Consider the following 16,481-nt stretch of genomic DNA (forward strand, 5'->3'; position numbering starts at 1 on the left):
CTCATGTAGGCAAAGCATGTGCTCAGTCCTTTGAGCCATCTCTTTGGCTCTTTGTGACCATTGCCAGCCAACGTTTGTTATTGTAATTTTTATTTTAGCAACCTAGTTGATATGGCTAGTTTTGTTTCATTGAAATGTCAGGTTAAGCACTGTAAGTATTATTTCCCCCATTTTGTTGACTACAAATGTATTCTTCTAAAATTGAGCAATTTAACTCCTAAAGTAATAATGGAAAAGAGGCATTCTGTGCCAATTAAATACTTTATTGATTTGATCTCAATCATTCCTCAAAACAAGTTTATATGCTGTGGTCAACTGCATTTTGTAAATTAAGTTTTAGAGCTTGTGTTTGGTAGAGTTGCCTTTTGCCGTAATGGGGCCATTCCTGTAAACATCATTTACTCTGAACAGATTATAAAAAAGAAATGAGAGGGCATCTATAGAGGCCTGTAAAGAGTCACTGTAAAGAGAGAGAGGGAAATATACATAACGAACAACTCACTTGCAGCTAGTCAGAAAAACATTCCTTTGTACTTTTCAATGACTCTTGAAGATAACTAACTTATTGTATTGTTTGTTCATAATGGCATACCTTAGTCTATCATGTAGAAAAGAACATTTTATTTTTGTGTTCTAAGAAATCAAGCTGACTTGTGTGTATTTTTGGGTGTGTGTATATATATATATATATATTTTTTTTTTTTCTGTTTTTGTTTTTGGGCCACACCCAGCAGTGCTCAGGGATTATTCCTGGCTGTCTGCTCAGAAATAGCTCCTGGCAGGCACGGGGGGGACCATATGGGACACCGGGATTCAAACCAACCACCTTTGGTCCTGGATCGGCTGCTTGCAAGGCAAACGCCACTGTGCTATCTCTCCGGGCCCGGGTATATATATTTTTAATTAGATTTTAAGGAAAATTTTAAGGTTCAATTTGAAAATTTACAGCATTACTGTGATTTTACTGTGTAGAATATCCTTAATTGTTTCTTGTCTGGGTCACACCTGACAATGCTCAGGGCTTATTCCTGTCTCTGCACACAGTATTCATTCCTGACAAGGCTTGGGAGACCATAGGGAGGGCCAGGGGTCAAATCTGGGTTGGTTGTGAGCAAGGCAAGTGCTCCTATCTGTGTAACATTGCTCCAGTCTTTTAATTGTATTTCCAACATAATACTTTTTTACTTCATTTTTGTTAAACTGCAAATAAAACTTTGTTACTTAAAAAATAACATCTGGGGCTGGAGAGATAGCACGGAGGTAAGGTGTTTGCCTTGCATGCAGAAGGACAGTGGTTCGAATCCCAGCATCCCTGAGCCTGCCAGGAGCGATTTCTGAGCATAGAGCTAGGAGTAACCCCTGGTGCTGCTGGGTGTGAACCAAAAACCAACCAACCAAACAAATAAAAATAACATCTATTTCCATGATAATGATGGAGCTTTATTGTTTATTTTTGAGCCATACCTGGCATTGCTCAGGGTTTACTCCTGGCTTTGCACTGAGAGATCACTTCTGCAGCACTGTGGAGACCATATGTGGTGCTTGGGATCAAACCCAGGTCAGCAATGTGCAAGGAAAGGTTCTTACTTGTTGTATTATTACTCTGGCCCACAACTGTATTTTTAATTTTGGTTATCTCGATAAATTACAAGTGTAAAGATATAAAAAATCTAAAATACGAAAACATCTCTTAATGATTTTTGTAAATTTGTAAATACATTGTGTGTGTACTTTTGAAAATTTTTTGTTTTATAGTTTTTCTTTTAATTTTTTTTTTTTTTAAATCTTGTTGTCTCTCTAGTTCACCCTCTTCAACCCATGTTTGATCCCCAGTAATTGTCACCTGATCATCTCAGGGTACAGCGCTGTGTGTAGGCCTCCAGCAGGCTCTGGGAGTCCTTAAATTCCTAGATGGTGATTTGAGTAAACTACAGGGCTTTAACAGCACTGAATCCTCTTCTCCCACATTGAATTGTAGGCCAGCTACTCCCAGGCCTTCTTCCTGACCACCACTCGGGAGGCCCACACTCTGCCCAAAATGTAAAAGAAAATAAGCTTCCAAGTCTGAATTTGTAATAGTTTTAAGATTGTGAGGCAAGTAATAGGTATTTTCTGGAGAAGAAAAAACAGCAAAACTTTTTTTTTTATTTGTTTGTTTTTTGGGCCACACCTGGTGATGCTCAGATGTTACTCCTGGCTATGCCCTCAGAAATCGCTCCTGGCTTGGGGGGCCATATGGGATTCTGGGGGGTGGAATCGAGGTCCGTGCTGGATCAGCCACGTACAAGGGAAATGCTTTACCACTGTGCTATTGCTCCGGCTCCAGCAAAACAGAACTGGAGAATACTGTTTTATGCCTTTTTAAAAATCTTTTGTCCCACTTCTCCCCCCCCCCCCATTTCTCTTTTCCCTCTTTTCCCTGTCTTCCATCTCTTTACCTTTAAAATTGTGCTTCTAGAAAATTATTAAAAAATAGTTGTAAAAGGCCTGGAGAGATAGCACAGTGGCGTTTGCCTTGCAAGCAGCCGATCCAGGACCAAAGGTGGTTGGTTCGAATTCTGGTGTCCCATATGGTCCCCCGTGCCTGCCAGGAGCTATTTCTGAGCAGAAAGCCAGGAGTAACCCCTGAGCACTGCCGGGTGTGGCCCAAAAAAAACAAACAAAAAAATAGTTGTAAAGATGTATGTACATATTTATTCTGTGTTCTTTAAAATTGCTGAAAGTTAAAAATAACTCCAGTTATAATAATGTGGAATTGGTAAATCAATAATAGTATGTCTATGTTATGCAGTGCTTCTCAATTACTTTCTGTCACGCCCCCCTAGGAAGAAGAAAACATTTTTCACGCCCCCCCCCCCCCGTGACTGTAAATTGTATCTATCAAAAAAAAAAAAAAAACCTTTTAACCTTCAAAACAAAAATATATAAAATAATTTGAGCTGATTTTTTAATCAGAGGTGATGTCTGGATTAATGGCTACAATGAGCATGTTTTGCCATGCATAGCTTTTCGAAGCAGGGTTTGAAGCAGGACACAGCAACTCTCAGCTCCAGAGACATCCAGAGACATAAACACTGGGCTTAGCTTGTTATGACAGTGTTTGCCGAGGTCAAACACGCTCCCCTTTATGGAGCCTTGCGCCCCCCCCCCAGGGGGCATGCCCCACTATTTGAGAACCACTGATGTAATGGAATATGAACTGCAAACACTGAGAAATGATGTGCTGTAAATATACTCAGTGATTGGAGAAATGAGTGGATGGAAAAGTATTCTAAAATAGTAACTTTTAGATCAAATGTAAATAGGTGTATATACATTTTTATATATAAGTTATATGTATATATTTTGATATATACATATATAGGTGTGTGTATATATATATATATAGAGAGAGAGAGAGAGAGAGAGAGATTTGGCTCTGTCTTCAAGACTTTGTGTGCTATTGAAATGCAGAATAAAGCAAAACAACTTTTGTTTTTGGGCCACACCCAGTGATACTTAGGGGTAACTCCTGGTTCAGCACTTAGAAATTATTCCTGGCAGTACTTGGGGGACCATATGGGATTCTGTGGGTTGGCTGTGTGCAAGGCAAGCCTCTACCAGTCTTTTAAAAACAATGTTTTGTTTGTCTTCGGGCTAAACCTGGCTGTGCTCATGACTTACTCCTGGCTCTGCTCTCAGCAATACACTCCTGGTGGACTTAAAGAACAATATTGGGTGTTTAGGACTGAATTCATTATAGCCATGTGCAAGCAGGCACTCTATACATTATTCTCTTTCTGTCCTCTTTACATTTTTCTTTTTAATTTTGTATTGGGAATGAAACCTAGGGCCTCTCACACACAAAGTGTAGTCTTAACCACTAAGCTATACTGAGTTAGACTCCATATAGAAATAAGGGAGAAACCAGAGAACTAGTGGATGTTTTGTTTTGTTTTGCTTTGGGGTCACACCTGGTAGTATTCAGGGGTTACTTTTGGCTGTGTTCAGAAATTATTCCTGGCATGCCCTGGAGACCATATGGGATGCCAGGAACAAACCTTGGTTGGCCACGTATAAGGCAAATGTTCTGCTGTACTTATCACTCTGGCCTCAGTAATGTATTTCTTACTGAAGTAGTAAATAAAAACCAAGAAAGAAGTGGCCCGGAGAGATAGCACTGTGGCGTTTACCTTGCAAGCAGCTGATCCAAGACCAAAGGTGGTTGGTTCGAATCGCGGTGTCCCATATGGTCCCCTGTGCCTGCCAGGAGCTATTTCTGAGCAGACAGCCAGGAGTAACCTCTGAGCACTGCCAGGTGTGGCCCAAAAACCAAAAAAAAAAAAAAAAAAAAAAAAACAAGAAAAAAGTTTGCTGACATCAGTCATTGAATTTATATTTTTATATGTATATATATATATACACTCACACATACATACATATATATGTAGTCACTTAATATAAATACAATTCAACATAAAGTCACTAAATTACATATATATTTTTTTCCCTTTTATTGAAAGGTCAACCTAGTTGTATATTTAGGGAATAAATGTTATTTTTCTTTTGGTGTTGCTTAATACATACCTATTGCTTTTCAATGCAATTTTAGGCTAGTATTTTCTTTTAAATGTAAGTACATGTAAACACTATATGAATTTTTTAAAAAATCATGCCACTGCAATAATTATTCAGTGATGCGGCCATAAGATGATGTGTGAAAAAGGTAATTATCAACTAGAAATGTGCTATATTCTGGCCTTGCTTCATTACTCATTCACTTGTGAAAATAAGAAATATGTTTTTTTGTATTTCAGAATATTGTCATGAATTTTCTCATTTTGATGCCTTGAAATAGGGACAGAGAGGGCCGGAGAGATAGCACAGCGGTAGGGTGTTTGCCTTGCAAGCAGCTGATTCAGGAAGGACAGTGGTATCCCATATGGTCTTGCCCCCCCCCTTTCCCCATGCCTGCCCAAATGATATAATTTTTATGCCTGTATGTCTATTGGTGCATTCTCAGCAGTTTGAGAAGATGTGTAGGCTAAGGATAGAAAACTCAAAGGGCTGGAACACTTGGTTTGAATAATGGAAACCTAGGTTTAGTCACATGCACTATATGCTTCCTTGTCTTCAGGAGCACTTCTGGGAACAACCTCCAAACTCTGCCAGGTGTGGTTCCCTTGCAAGAAATAGGCATTCGAAGAAAGAAAATAGATTTAAGAGTGCAGATTTTCTTGAGTCTACAAAAGTTCAATAAAGATAAGTTGTATAGACCGAGTGTTATAAAATCTCTTTTGGGTGTTTGGGGGCATACCTAGAACTGCTTAGGGGATTATTCCTGTCTGTTTCTGCACTAAGTAATTGTCCAGGGAACCATATGGGTTGGTAGGTACCAATCTCTGATCAGCCTCATTGAAGGCAAACACCCTATCTGTTTTATTGTTACTCTTGTCCCAGGTGTTACGAATTCTTGGGGTTACAGTCTTTGAACAGTTTGATATAACTTTTTAATATATAGAAATTTACATGTATTATGAATATTCTTGTATAGGGGCTAGTGAGATAGTACAGTGGATAAGGCATTTGCCTTGTATATGACTTGTCTGGGTTCTATTTCCAACACCCCATTTGGTCACTTGCCAGGAGTGATCCCTTTATGCAGGGCCAGGAGTAATCCTTTAACACATCCAAGAGTGTTCCAAAGACAAAAAAAAAATATTGGACCACAGATTATTTTTATTATTATCCTAATTTTTCATGTTGATAAGTATTTGTCTGAAATCAGTGAGCTACAGTTTCCTCATTCTATTATAACTTGATTATAGCTTAGTCATAAGCAGATAAACTCTGGTCTTCTTTCTCTTCGTTGACCTTCAGGGAATTAATCTTCAAGCATTTTCTCAGGGTCCAGGGAGATAGATCAAGCAATAAAGCACATGACTAACATGAGTGAGGTCCTGAGTTAGATCTGTGGTACTGCAGGGCCTAAGTACCTGTTAGCCTATGGGCTGAGCATCATCAGGTATGGCCCTTTGCTCCCTACCAAGTACAGACCATCAGGCCCATATTTCCACAGAGAAGGGTGAACTAGCCCCAGTGCTTTACCCCTCACCCCAGCACCATGGGATGGACCTCTGCTTACAAAAAGTCTTCTCATACCATTTCAGTGCTTAATTGATTTTATAACTACCCTTTTAAAATACAGGTAGTTTCTAAGAATATAAAACATTATTCAGATGTTTGCTATCCTTAGATTCCTGGAGACTGTTTTCAATGAATTTTGTCCCAATGAAAGAATGATATATTGACTGGATAGTGAGAGCAAATGGGTCAATTTTGAAATATGGGCTTTACAGCCCATAATAATACTGAGCTTATTGTGAAAGAACCTTCCAGTCATAAAATTGACATGAGGTTATTTGTATGGACAACAAAATGGTTAGGTAAAACTATTAAATATAATACCTTATTTGCATGTACAAACTGCATACTATTTTAAACTTATAAACACATTAGTACTAGTGATAGTTTTCTTTAAGTACTTGATATTTTATTTTATTCTGAACATGAAAAATGTAAAGGATATCCTTTGCTTATATTAGGGGAGCAAATTGAGTGATGTGAATGCATAAAGTAAAATTTCAATATAAGGTAAGTGTTGTAGTGATAACAAAGATGAAACTCTGAAGAAAGACATAATTATGTTAGCCTGGACATGCGGGTCAAATTTCTTGAAGATGACAACTATTCTAAAAAATAGTATTTGTGTATGTGGAGTGTATTTATGGCTTTGGGGGGGCATACCTGGTGGGGCGCAGGGAACCATATGGGGTGCAGGGGATCAAACCTAAGTTGGTTAAATACAAGGCAGGCACCCTGTTTGCTTTCCTATTTCTCCAGTTCCAAGAATGGTATTTGTTAGCCATGAAAAAGCCGTAGAAAAAATATTTTGGGGAGAAAGGACCATCATTAGCTAAGGCATGAATGACTGAACAAACAAAGGAGAAATGTACTCAGCAGATTGGAATTTGGAGGGGAAGGGGCAATACTAGTGCATGGGCAACTATGGCAGGGATTGAGCTCAAGATTCCCAAATATGAAGCCTCTATTTCAGTCCTTTGAACTGTATCTCTGACCGAAGGTTGGCATTTTAAGTGTCTGTAAGTATGAAGCAGGAACGGTAGGGGATTGTGTATTCTCATGCATAATAGTGAAAGATTTCTTAATTTTCAGTAACTCAAAAGCAACTTCACTGACTGAAAGAGCCTTGAAAATTCTTGCCAGGCAAACTGAGGGTGGAGTGTGGTGGTGAGAGTGAAATTCCAGTGAGATAACATAGTAACAATGAAAGCCCAGTGGTGTGAAATGACAAATCACTTTAGGCTATTTAGAATATTCTTGATTATTGGAGTGTGGATATTTATTTCTGTAGAGAAAGTATATTTGGTAAATATGTATTTATAAGAAACTTAGATGGTCTTTTCAAGTTCTGTTTACATTCCCATCTGTTACTTTATTTTACTAATTTTGTGAGTATCCTATTCTAACTAGTTTGAAACCTCATAATAGGTATTTAGTGATATTTTACCATGGTTTTCATTTGTGGGGTTTTTTTTTTTAATTTGTGGTATTTTTTTTAGTGGCTAATGATGTTGAACTTCGCCATGTATTTGTCATGCTTTTATATATATATGTATATAGTTTTGTTGAGTTTCTTAAATCTTTTGCTTATTTTTTGGTTATTTGTTTTCTTACTGTTGATATTCAAGTTAAAATATATATCTAGAACTCTGTATAAATGTTCTCACTTGAACTGTGGGTCACAGAAGAAAAGATTTTTAATCATTATTAAGCCAGATTTATTATATTCAAGCCTCTTTTGAATGTAAATTATTTCTTAACATAATTTGTCCCCCACCCCCATACCCCCAATTTTTTTCTTCATTGAATTGCCTTTGCACCTTGGTCAAAAATCGATTGATTGGGACTGTGGAGATAGTTCAAATGGTAGAACACATGCCTTAGCTCACACAAATTCCTGAGTTTGATTCCCTAATGTTGCATATATGCACTGGCTCTCAATCCCCCGCCCCAGCACTTTAGTATCAGACCCAGAACATGTAACAAATAGATATATTTGTTCCAAATGTTTCAGTTTAGGGTCCAGAGAGTATAATGGGCAAGGTACTCTCTTGCTTGTGGCTGATTTGGGTTTAATTTCCTGTAACCTATATGGTTTTCTGAGTCCTGCTAGGAGTGGCTTGCAGAGCACAGAACCAGGAAAAAGCCCTGATCACCAGATGTGGCCTCCAGACTAACCACTTGTCTATTTTATCTGTCTATATAAATTGATTACCTACCTACAAGTTGGTATCTGGACACTACCTGTTTATTAATTTCTATCTTAAATCCAGTACTTACATTTCCTAGTGCTTGTATCTCCCTGTAATTCTGATGTTATATCTCTTCAAACTGTTTCACAGATCTCTGGTTTTTCTATTTTAAAGTCTCCCCTCTCACTCACTCCCTTTTCATGTGGCTTCACACATCTCGTTATCCAGCACACTAGTAATTCATTCCTTTGCTTCTATTGCTGCTTATTCCCTACCTTGTGTTTAGTACTCTTGTCATGTTCTTCTGTTTGGTGATTGAAGTTTTCTTCCTCTTTCCTTGTTGGAGTTTTCCATTACTAACCAGAATGAAAGGAGTCAGAGGGAGAGGAATAATACAGAATGATCACACTCATTTGTGGGATAAAAAAAAAAAAAGACAATAAAGCATGGTAACAATACCCAAAGACAGAGATGAGGGCCAGGAGGACTTGTCCATGCTAGAAAGCTTGCACAAAAGTGAGAGGGGAGTGCAATTAGGGCAGAGAAAGAACCACTATGACAGTGATACTAGGAAATGATTATTCTGGACAAGATTTGGGTACTGAGAAGATATAAAATGATATGTATGATACCCAATCAGTAGCAATATTGTAAACCACAGTGTTTTTTCATTTTGTTTTTTGTTTTTAAAAGGGTGAGAAAGAGAAGAAAAATGTCTACCACAGGGCATAAGGGGGGAGGGACTGACTGGGGGAAGCTCTAGGGACATTAGTGCTGGGAAAATATTCACTGGTGAAGGAATAGGTCTTGGAACATTGTATGACTTATGACTAAAACTCAGTCTTGAACTACTTTGTGTCTCAAGTTGATTCTGTTTAAAAAAAATTAACAGCAGCAACAAAAAGAATCTGTAGCTCTTATGCTAGCTCACAGAGAAAATGGTGTTAATTGAGAGCATGGAGATTCAGGAGCTGTGACTCAACTTAAGGGAAAATACTATTCTGCCTCATACAGTGAATTTATTATTATGAAGAAGAGAGATATTTATTTGAGCTTGATTATTACTGAAGCCTTTTATTTTTATTATTTTTTTTGTTTTGTTTTTGGGGCCACACCCATTTGATGCTCAGGGGTTACTCCTGGCTAAGCGCTCAGAAATTGCCCCTGGCTTGGGGGGACCATATGGGACGCCGGGGGATCGAACCTCGGTCCTTCCTTGGCTAGCGCTTGCAAGGCAGACACCTTACCTCTAGTGCCACCTCGCCGACCCCTGAAGTCTTTTAAATATTAAAACATGGTACTGCTTTTTGGTTTTGAAGATTATGTCACAGTGCTAACAGTATGCAAAATTTTTTGTTAGGATATGTGTAAAGTTTTTTGAGTTTATTTTTCAGAAAATTAAAATGGTGATTAGGACAATAACAGAAAGGTTGACTTGCTTGCTGTTTTGGAAGTCAGAGTGATAGCATAGTGGGTAGGTGTTGATTTAAATAATTAACGAGCTCTTTAGATGGGCTTGGACGATGGTGGATGGTGATGGAGGCCTTTCTTCTCCAGCTCAGGACCACGTGACTTCACCTTCTCCATTAACCAGCGGGTGTGCCAGTCAGGTGATTGCAGTTGGTAGAAAACTCACATGTAGTCAGGCTTTCAGAGAGATAACATCTTTATTTGCCCTGGCCAACATCTGTGGCCTATATCATAAACCTATTTAAGCACATGCCATCCTTAGCTTGCTCTGCGTCTTAACTTCTTTCAGCCATCTCTTCTGCTCCTATCTCCAATCTCATCCAGGCAAAATCCTCTTCCTTTTGCCCTTCTGATCAAAGGCTTTTATTACCTCCCAAGACCCCTCCCAGAAATGGGAGGCTCTTTCTTGTAGGTCAGGTTACAAGAAGATTGAGAGGTGGGGTTACAGGTAGGGTTCTCTTCTTGCATGCAGTGACCCACATTCAATGCCTGATACCTCATATGTTCCCCAAGCATGACTAGGAATGATTCCTGAATAAAGAGCTAGGAATAACCCCTTAGCATCTCCAGGTATGGCCCTAAAGTTTTTTTTTTGTTTTGTTTGGTTTTGTTTTTTGGGTCACACCCGGCAGTGCTCAGGGGTTTCTCCTGGCTCTACTCTCAGAAATCGCTCCTGGAAAGTTCAGGGGACTATATGGGATGCCGGGATTTGAACCACCATCCTTCTGCATGGAAGGCAAACACCTTACCTCCCTGCTATCTCTCTGGCTCCAATTTTTTCTTTTGATAACAAAGTGCTTACCTTGCATATGACTGACTTGGCTCAGTCCCCAGCACCACATATCTCCCTTCACCCATCCTCCTTTTTTAGGAAAACACTATGTTTATAGCAAATCTTTCCAAAGAAGGTTCATTTAATTTTAAATCGATTTATGCACCTTTATTGTTTTAAAAAATTCCTATTTAATGGACAGCTTTGTACTTCTACCTCAGATTTAAGCATATACATTTATATATAAATAATTATCAGATTATTATAATATAATTTATAATATGTTAAATATAATATATTTATTTATATATAAATTTAAGTAACATATACTTGAACTCGGCTTATACTTGAGTCATACAGGTTATTTGATTTGGTATGTAGTCCCCAGTTGTCTTCTGCCATCTACTGTGGCTGAACTGAACTGTATGCTACTGAACTATTTAACCTACAATATTCTGTGCTTTGTATGAGACTGACAGCAGTGATAATGATATCTGTGAACTCAGCAATGATGACAATGTCTATGCTGATACACTCACATCAGATACAGCTGAAGCTCTGTTTATACATGCAGATGATGAGGAGGAGGAATCCAGTTTTAAAGAATTTTAACCTTTGTGATTTAGCTTGATTAACTGTTAAGCTACGATTTTCTGCACTTTATTTAAAGTTTTAAAGTTATTGTTTCTAGTGTACAGTCTTTCTTTAGCAATAAATATTGAAAAACATTTAACCTACTGATTTCTCAATTATTGTAATTGTTTTGCGTATATATTTTTATTTTTGAAATTTACCAGTGGCTGCTGCTGCATTTTCCACCTTGGCTTATACTCGTGTCACTAAGTTTTCCCAGTTTTAGGATAAAATTGGGGGTTTGGCTTATACTCGAATATATACGGTATTATATTATTGTACCAAACTTTTAGTTGTAATATTATGATACACTTAAGTTAGACAGACCCTTATATTTCTGAAATGTTTTAATAAAATTGATTTTATTTGTGGGGGGGGGCACACATGGTAGTGCTCATGGGTTACTCCTGGTTGTGCTCAGAAATCATTCTTGGCAGACTCAGGGACCATATGGGATTCTGGGGATCGAACCTGGGTAGGCCACTTGCTAGCTAGAGATCCCACTGTTCAGTTTTGATTATGAACATTTAGTTGTATACTTGTTGGAGGTGGCATGCCTTAGCTGGGATGGCTGCATAAATTTCAGAGGTATAATGTTATAATACCGAGTTTACCATCATATATCCAATATTCACCCTCCTCAGTGCATTTGGTACTCTAGCATTTCAGTTCCTCCTAGCACCACTCATGGTAGCTTCAGGTATGGGGTCAGTGGGAGGACTTGTTTTCATTAGCCATATTCCTCTAGCTTTGTTTCTTTACATACCATACCAGTGAGATCTGTGGTATTTATCTTTCTTCTAATTTATTTATTTTTCTTTTTTCTTTTTTTTTGGGGGTGCCACACCCAGTCACGCCTAGGAGTTATTCCTGACTCTGCGCTCAGAAATCACTCCTGGCTTGAGGGACCAGATGGGATGCCAGGAATCAAACCCAGGTCTGTCCTGGGTCAGTCACGTGCAAGACAAATGCCCTGCCACTGTGCTACCACTCCGGCTCCCTAATTAATTTCTTTTTGCATTCTATCCCTGTTGTAGCAGGTCGGTTTCATCCTAACTACTGAGTAGTATTCTATTGTCTATTTACACATTATGCATCTTCATTTTCCACTGATCTATCCTTGCATACTTGGGCTGTTTCCAAATCTTGGCTGTTGTAAACAGTGTTGTAATGAACATAGTTGTGTAGATATCTTTTTGAATTAGTCTTGTGTTTTTTGGACTGATATGTAGGTGTAGAATTTAAGCACATCCAGGTTCTTATTGTGAAAGCATAATGATAATAACTAAAAAAAAAAAAACATACTTATGTTCATTGTGGTTCTTATTCAGTGATAAGTGCAACTATGTTTTTTAGTACAAACTAATGTTTTTGTATTTTGGGTGTAGATGCTAAGAAGTGGAATTGTTAGGTCATAAGGAAAGCTCATTTTTTGGGTTTACTTCTTTTTCTTCTTTAATTTGAGAATTTGCCCAAGAGATAGTGCAGGAAGTAAGGTCCCTTTGCCTTACATACAATAGGCTGCTGTTTCATCCTCAGCACTGTGGTCATCTGAACATCTTCAGTGGCCAACAGTCCTGAGTACAGTGCCAGGAATAGCCTTTGAGTACTGCCGGCTATGCCCCAAACAGAACGCAAACAACTGAAACTTATTTTTCTTTACTTGTATTGAAGGTCAATCTGAAACAAACTATTTACACATACTGATTAACATAGAAAAGCAAATTTTCCTTAAGACTATTACTTGAAAAGGAACTTTTTGTAGTATAGGCATAGTTACTATTTTGAGAAATAACATATTGAAACATGAATATTCTTCTGTGGTAATGATTAAATATAACAGCAACCAGGATCTGGAGTCAAACTATTTATTATAAAAACATTAGTTAGCCATGCACATGAGCCATGTAGCCTTGGGCAAGTTTGTCTGCTTCAATGTTCTTAAAGTAACACTTGAACATGACAATATGGATATTATGGAGTTTTTATGAGGCTTATAAGTTAGTACATAAAATGTCTTAGCACATAATAATTTCTCAGTAAGTACTAACTGTACTAACAGTAATTATTAACAACATATTTGAATGCTTTTTTAAAATCAGGTATTTTTGTTTGGTTACCAGTGATCAAATGTGAGGCATGTAGTGTAATTAGGGCTATAGCCCCAACTTCGAAACAGATCTAATCAATAGTTCATATTTCCCAGCCTCTCAGTTAAATTTAAGGTGAAATTTGTCTAATTTACTTCGTCCCTTGTATATAAATGATAGGAAAATTTCCCATTAATTTGGATAGGTGTAACATATACTGTCCTATATTGCTTATGAGTAGAAAAGTTGGTTAATTATAAACTCATACAGTCTGAATTATAATCCTTGATAATGTTTTGATCTTATCCACAGAGTTGGTACATTGAGATTATTTTTCATTTATCCTACCTGTGATTATTTTTGTGACTTGAGTACAATTTATTTAATACTGTTAATGTGAATGATGCTTATGGTAGTTACTTGACAAAAGAACTATTCTGAGAAAGGGACATGTTTTACTAATGAATAACTGTGGTTTACCCACCTATAGGGTTATCAGTATAAAATTTTGGTATAGATTTATAATTATATGTATAAAGTAATGCATTTACTGAAACAATTTTAGTATGATTTTTTCTATTGTCAACTTTTCTAATGCATGGTTCTTTCTTTCCACAGAGGAAATAAAAGCTGAAACTGAAAAACAGAGGTTTGTGAATTTTCTTTTTTTAACACAAAATTAATTTTAGTAGCAGTTTTTAAGAAATGTAATTGTAAGCATACTTTTTAAATAAATATATGTTATAAAGTATATAGATATTTTTAAACATTTGCTGAAAAATAATCATTTAGAGATACTGTGATTTTCTTTTTTTTTTTTTTGACAGTGTTGTTCTTTTGGGGGGTATGAAGGAGGGTTGGTTTTTGGTTTTTGGTCACAGATAGCTGTGCTTGGGGACTGTGCTGAACATAGTGCTCAATACTGGCTCAGGAGACCATACAGTGTTGGGGATCCCACTTGTGCACCCATATGCAAAGCATAGGCCCTTTGGGAGTTTTCTTTCTGGTGTTAATTTTTTTAGACTTAAGGACAGTAGAAAGATGATTGACTCTTTTTTTTCTTTTGGTTTTTTTGGGTCACACCCGGAGATGCTCAGGGGTTACTCCTGGCTCTGCACTCAGAAATCACTCCTGGCAGGCTTGGAGGTCCATATGGGATGCTGGGATTCAAACCACAATCTGCCCTGGGTTAGCTGTGTGCATGACAAGCTGCCCTACTGATGTGTTATCATCTCCCAGATGATTGCTTTTTAAAATATCATATTAATTTATTAAGTAGAAATGAAATATTTATATGATGAAAGTATCTGACATTTTTGGAAGGAATACATGCTGTCCTATGTTTAGTTATAGTTTTGGCCAATCACTCTGACCTGTAGTAAATCACTTCTTCCTTTGGTTTCCTCTGGAAATATAGGGAGATGTATAGACTGATTTTTTTTTTTTAAATCAAAGTTTCTTTCAGAACTGAAATTTTGTGGCTTTCTGTGAGTTCATCATCATTATAATAATGTAATATTCTAATCAGACTCTTTTCTTTCTAGCCCTCCTCATGGAGAAACAAAAGCTGGATCAGGCACTCTCCCACCAGTGAAATCAAAGACAAATTTTATTGAAGCAGACAAGTACTTCTTACCTTTTGAACTGGCATGCCAGTCCAGATGCCCCCGCATAGTTAGCACTTCTCTAGATTGTTTACAGGTATGTATACTACAGCTGTATATAAAACTGTCTATGTAAAACCTTGAATGGGTTTCTAAAATATTGCAATGATTCACGGATATTCCATGAAAGTATTTAATATTCTTTTTGTGGTAAGTAATCAGTGGTTAGTAATATTCAAGATAAAACATAATACTACAGAAAGGTGTTTCTTATTTAATGATAGAAACAATTACTAGTTTTGTGAAAAAAACTTTTAAGCAAGGTGGTCAGTAATGAGAAGTTTGATTTCTTTTTTTTCTTTAGTGAATTACAGTAATTTTAATATCTGTATACATGATGATTGTTTTGTTTTTGTGTGGGGCCATACCTGGTGGTGCTCAGGCGTTACTCATGGCTTTGCACTCAGAAATTGCTCCTGGCAGGCTCAGGTGACCATATGGGTTGCCAGGGATCGAATCCAGGTCCATCCTGGGTTGGCCTCATGCAAGACAAATGCCTTCCGCTGTGCTATTGCTCCAGCCCCCATGTTGATGAATCTTAAATATTCTCATTTTAAATAACATGCCTACTATCTTATGTAGGTAAAGATTAATATCAGCATCTTAGTACTTACAGTACTTTTAGTACTATACTATGTATATTACTTCTATATTTTAGCCCTAATATTTATGTAGGAAAAATTAATTAAATCTTTTATTTGTTTTTGTTTTTGTTTTTGGGCCATACCCGGCGGTGCTCAGGGGTTACTCCTGGCATCTGCTCAGAAATAGCCCCTGGCAGGCACAGGGGACCATATGGGACACCGGGATTTGAACCAACCACCTTAGGTCCTGGATCTGCTGCTTGCAAGGCAAACGCCGCTGTGCGATCTCGCCGGGCCCTAAATCTTTTATTTTGATTTATATACATATTTATGCACTTATATAGGATCCTTTAGATGTTCAAGATAAACCTTAATTTAGAGAAGTTCTCTTCACGTATTCTCACTGAAGATTGTGCCTATTTTAACCACACAGTGACTAGGAAAATACCTTACCAATATTAGTTTTAATATTATTTGGTTTGTGACTTTGTTTTCCCTGGAAAATTAAAATTATAATGTTTTAAGAACTTTCTTAGCTTGATATTGTGGGTTGGTGGAGCCAGATCAAGGAAGGAAGCACTAAAACAATGACAAAGAAAAGTGGTCACTGGACAAGGACTGGTTGCTGAAAGGAGGTCATGTGATATGAATGATACCGTAGCAGTAACAGTATTGTAAAGCACTCTGCCTGGTAGGAAAAATAAAAAGAGTGTTTGCCCTAGACGCAGGCTTGGGTGTGGTAGGGAAACTAGGGACACACTGATGGAGGGAAGTAGACACTAGTAAAGGAATTGGTGTTGGAGCATTGTAGTCCAAAACCCAATCATGAATAACTTTGAATTCACAGTGATTCAATAAAAAGTTAATTTTTAAAAAAAGACCTTTCTAGGGCTGGAGTGGTGGCGCAAGCGGTAGGACATTTGCCTTGCATGTGCTAACTTATGACGGACTGT

General features: G+C 37.5%; 1 protein-coding gene across 1 annotated transcript in view; it reads left to right on the forward strand.

The window, feature by feature from the left end:
• ARFGEF1 (ADP ribosylation factor guanine nucleotide exchange factor 1) overlaps nucleotides 1–16,481 on the forward strand; it is a 126,863-nt gene that overhangs the window by 12,205 nt on the left and 98,177 nt on the right. The window contains exons 2-3 of the mRNA XM_049781796.1: nucleotides 13,899–13,929; nucleotides 14,825–14,981. Of these exons, the coding sequence (XP_049637753.1) occupies nucleotides 13,899–13,929; nucleotides 14,825–14,981 (188 nt within the window). The remainder of the gene's footprint in view (nucleotides 1–13,898; nucleotides 13,930–14,824; nucleotides 14,982–16,481) is intronic.

The sequence above is a fragment of the Suncus etruscus genome, chromosome 10 (assembly GCF_024139225.1).
Source record: "Suncus etruscus isolate mSunEtr1 chromosome 10, mSunEtr1.pri.cur, whole genome shotgun sequence".
Classification (NCBI taxonomy): Eukaryota; Metazoa; Chordata; class Mammalia; order Eulipotyphla; family Soricidae; genus Suncus; species Suncus etruscus.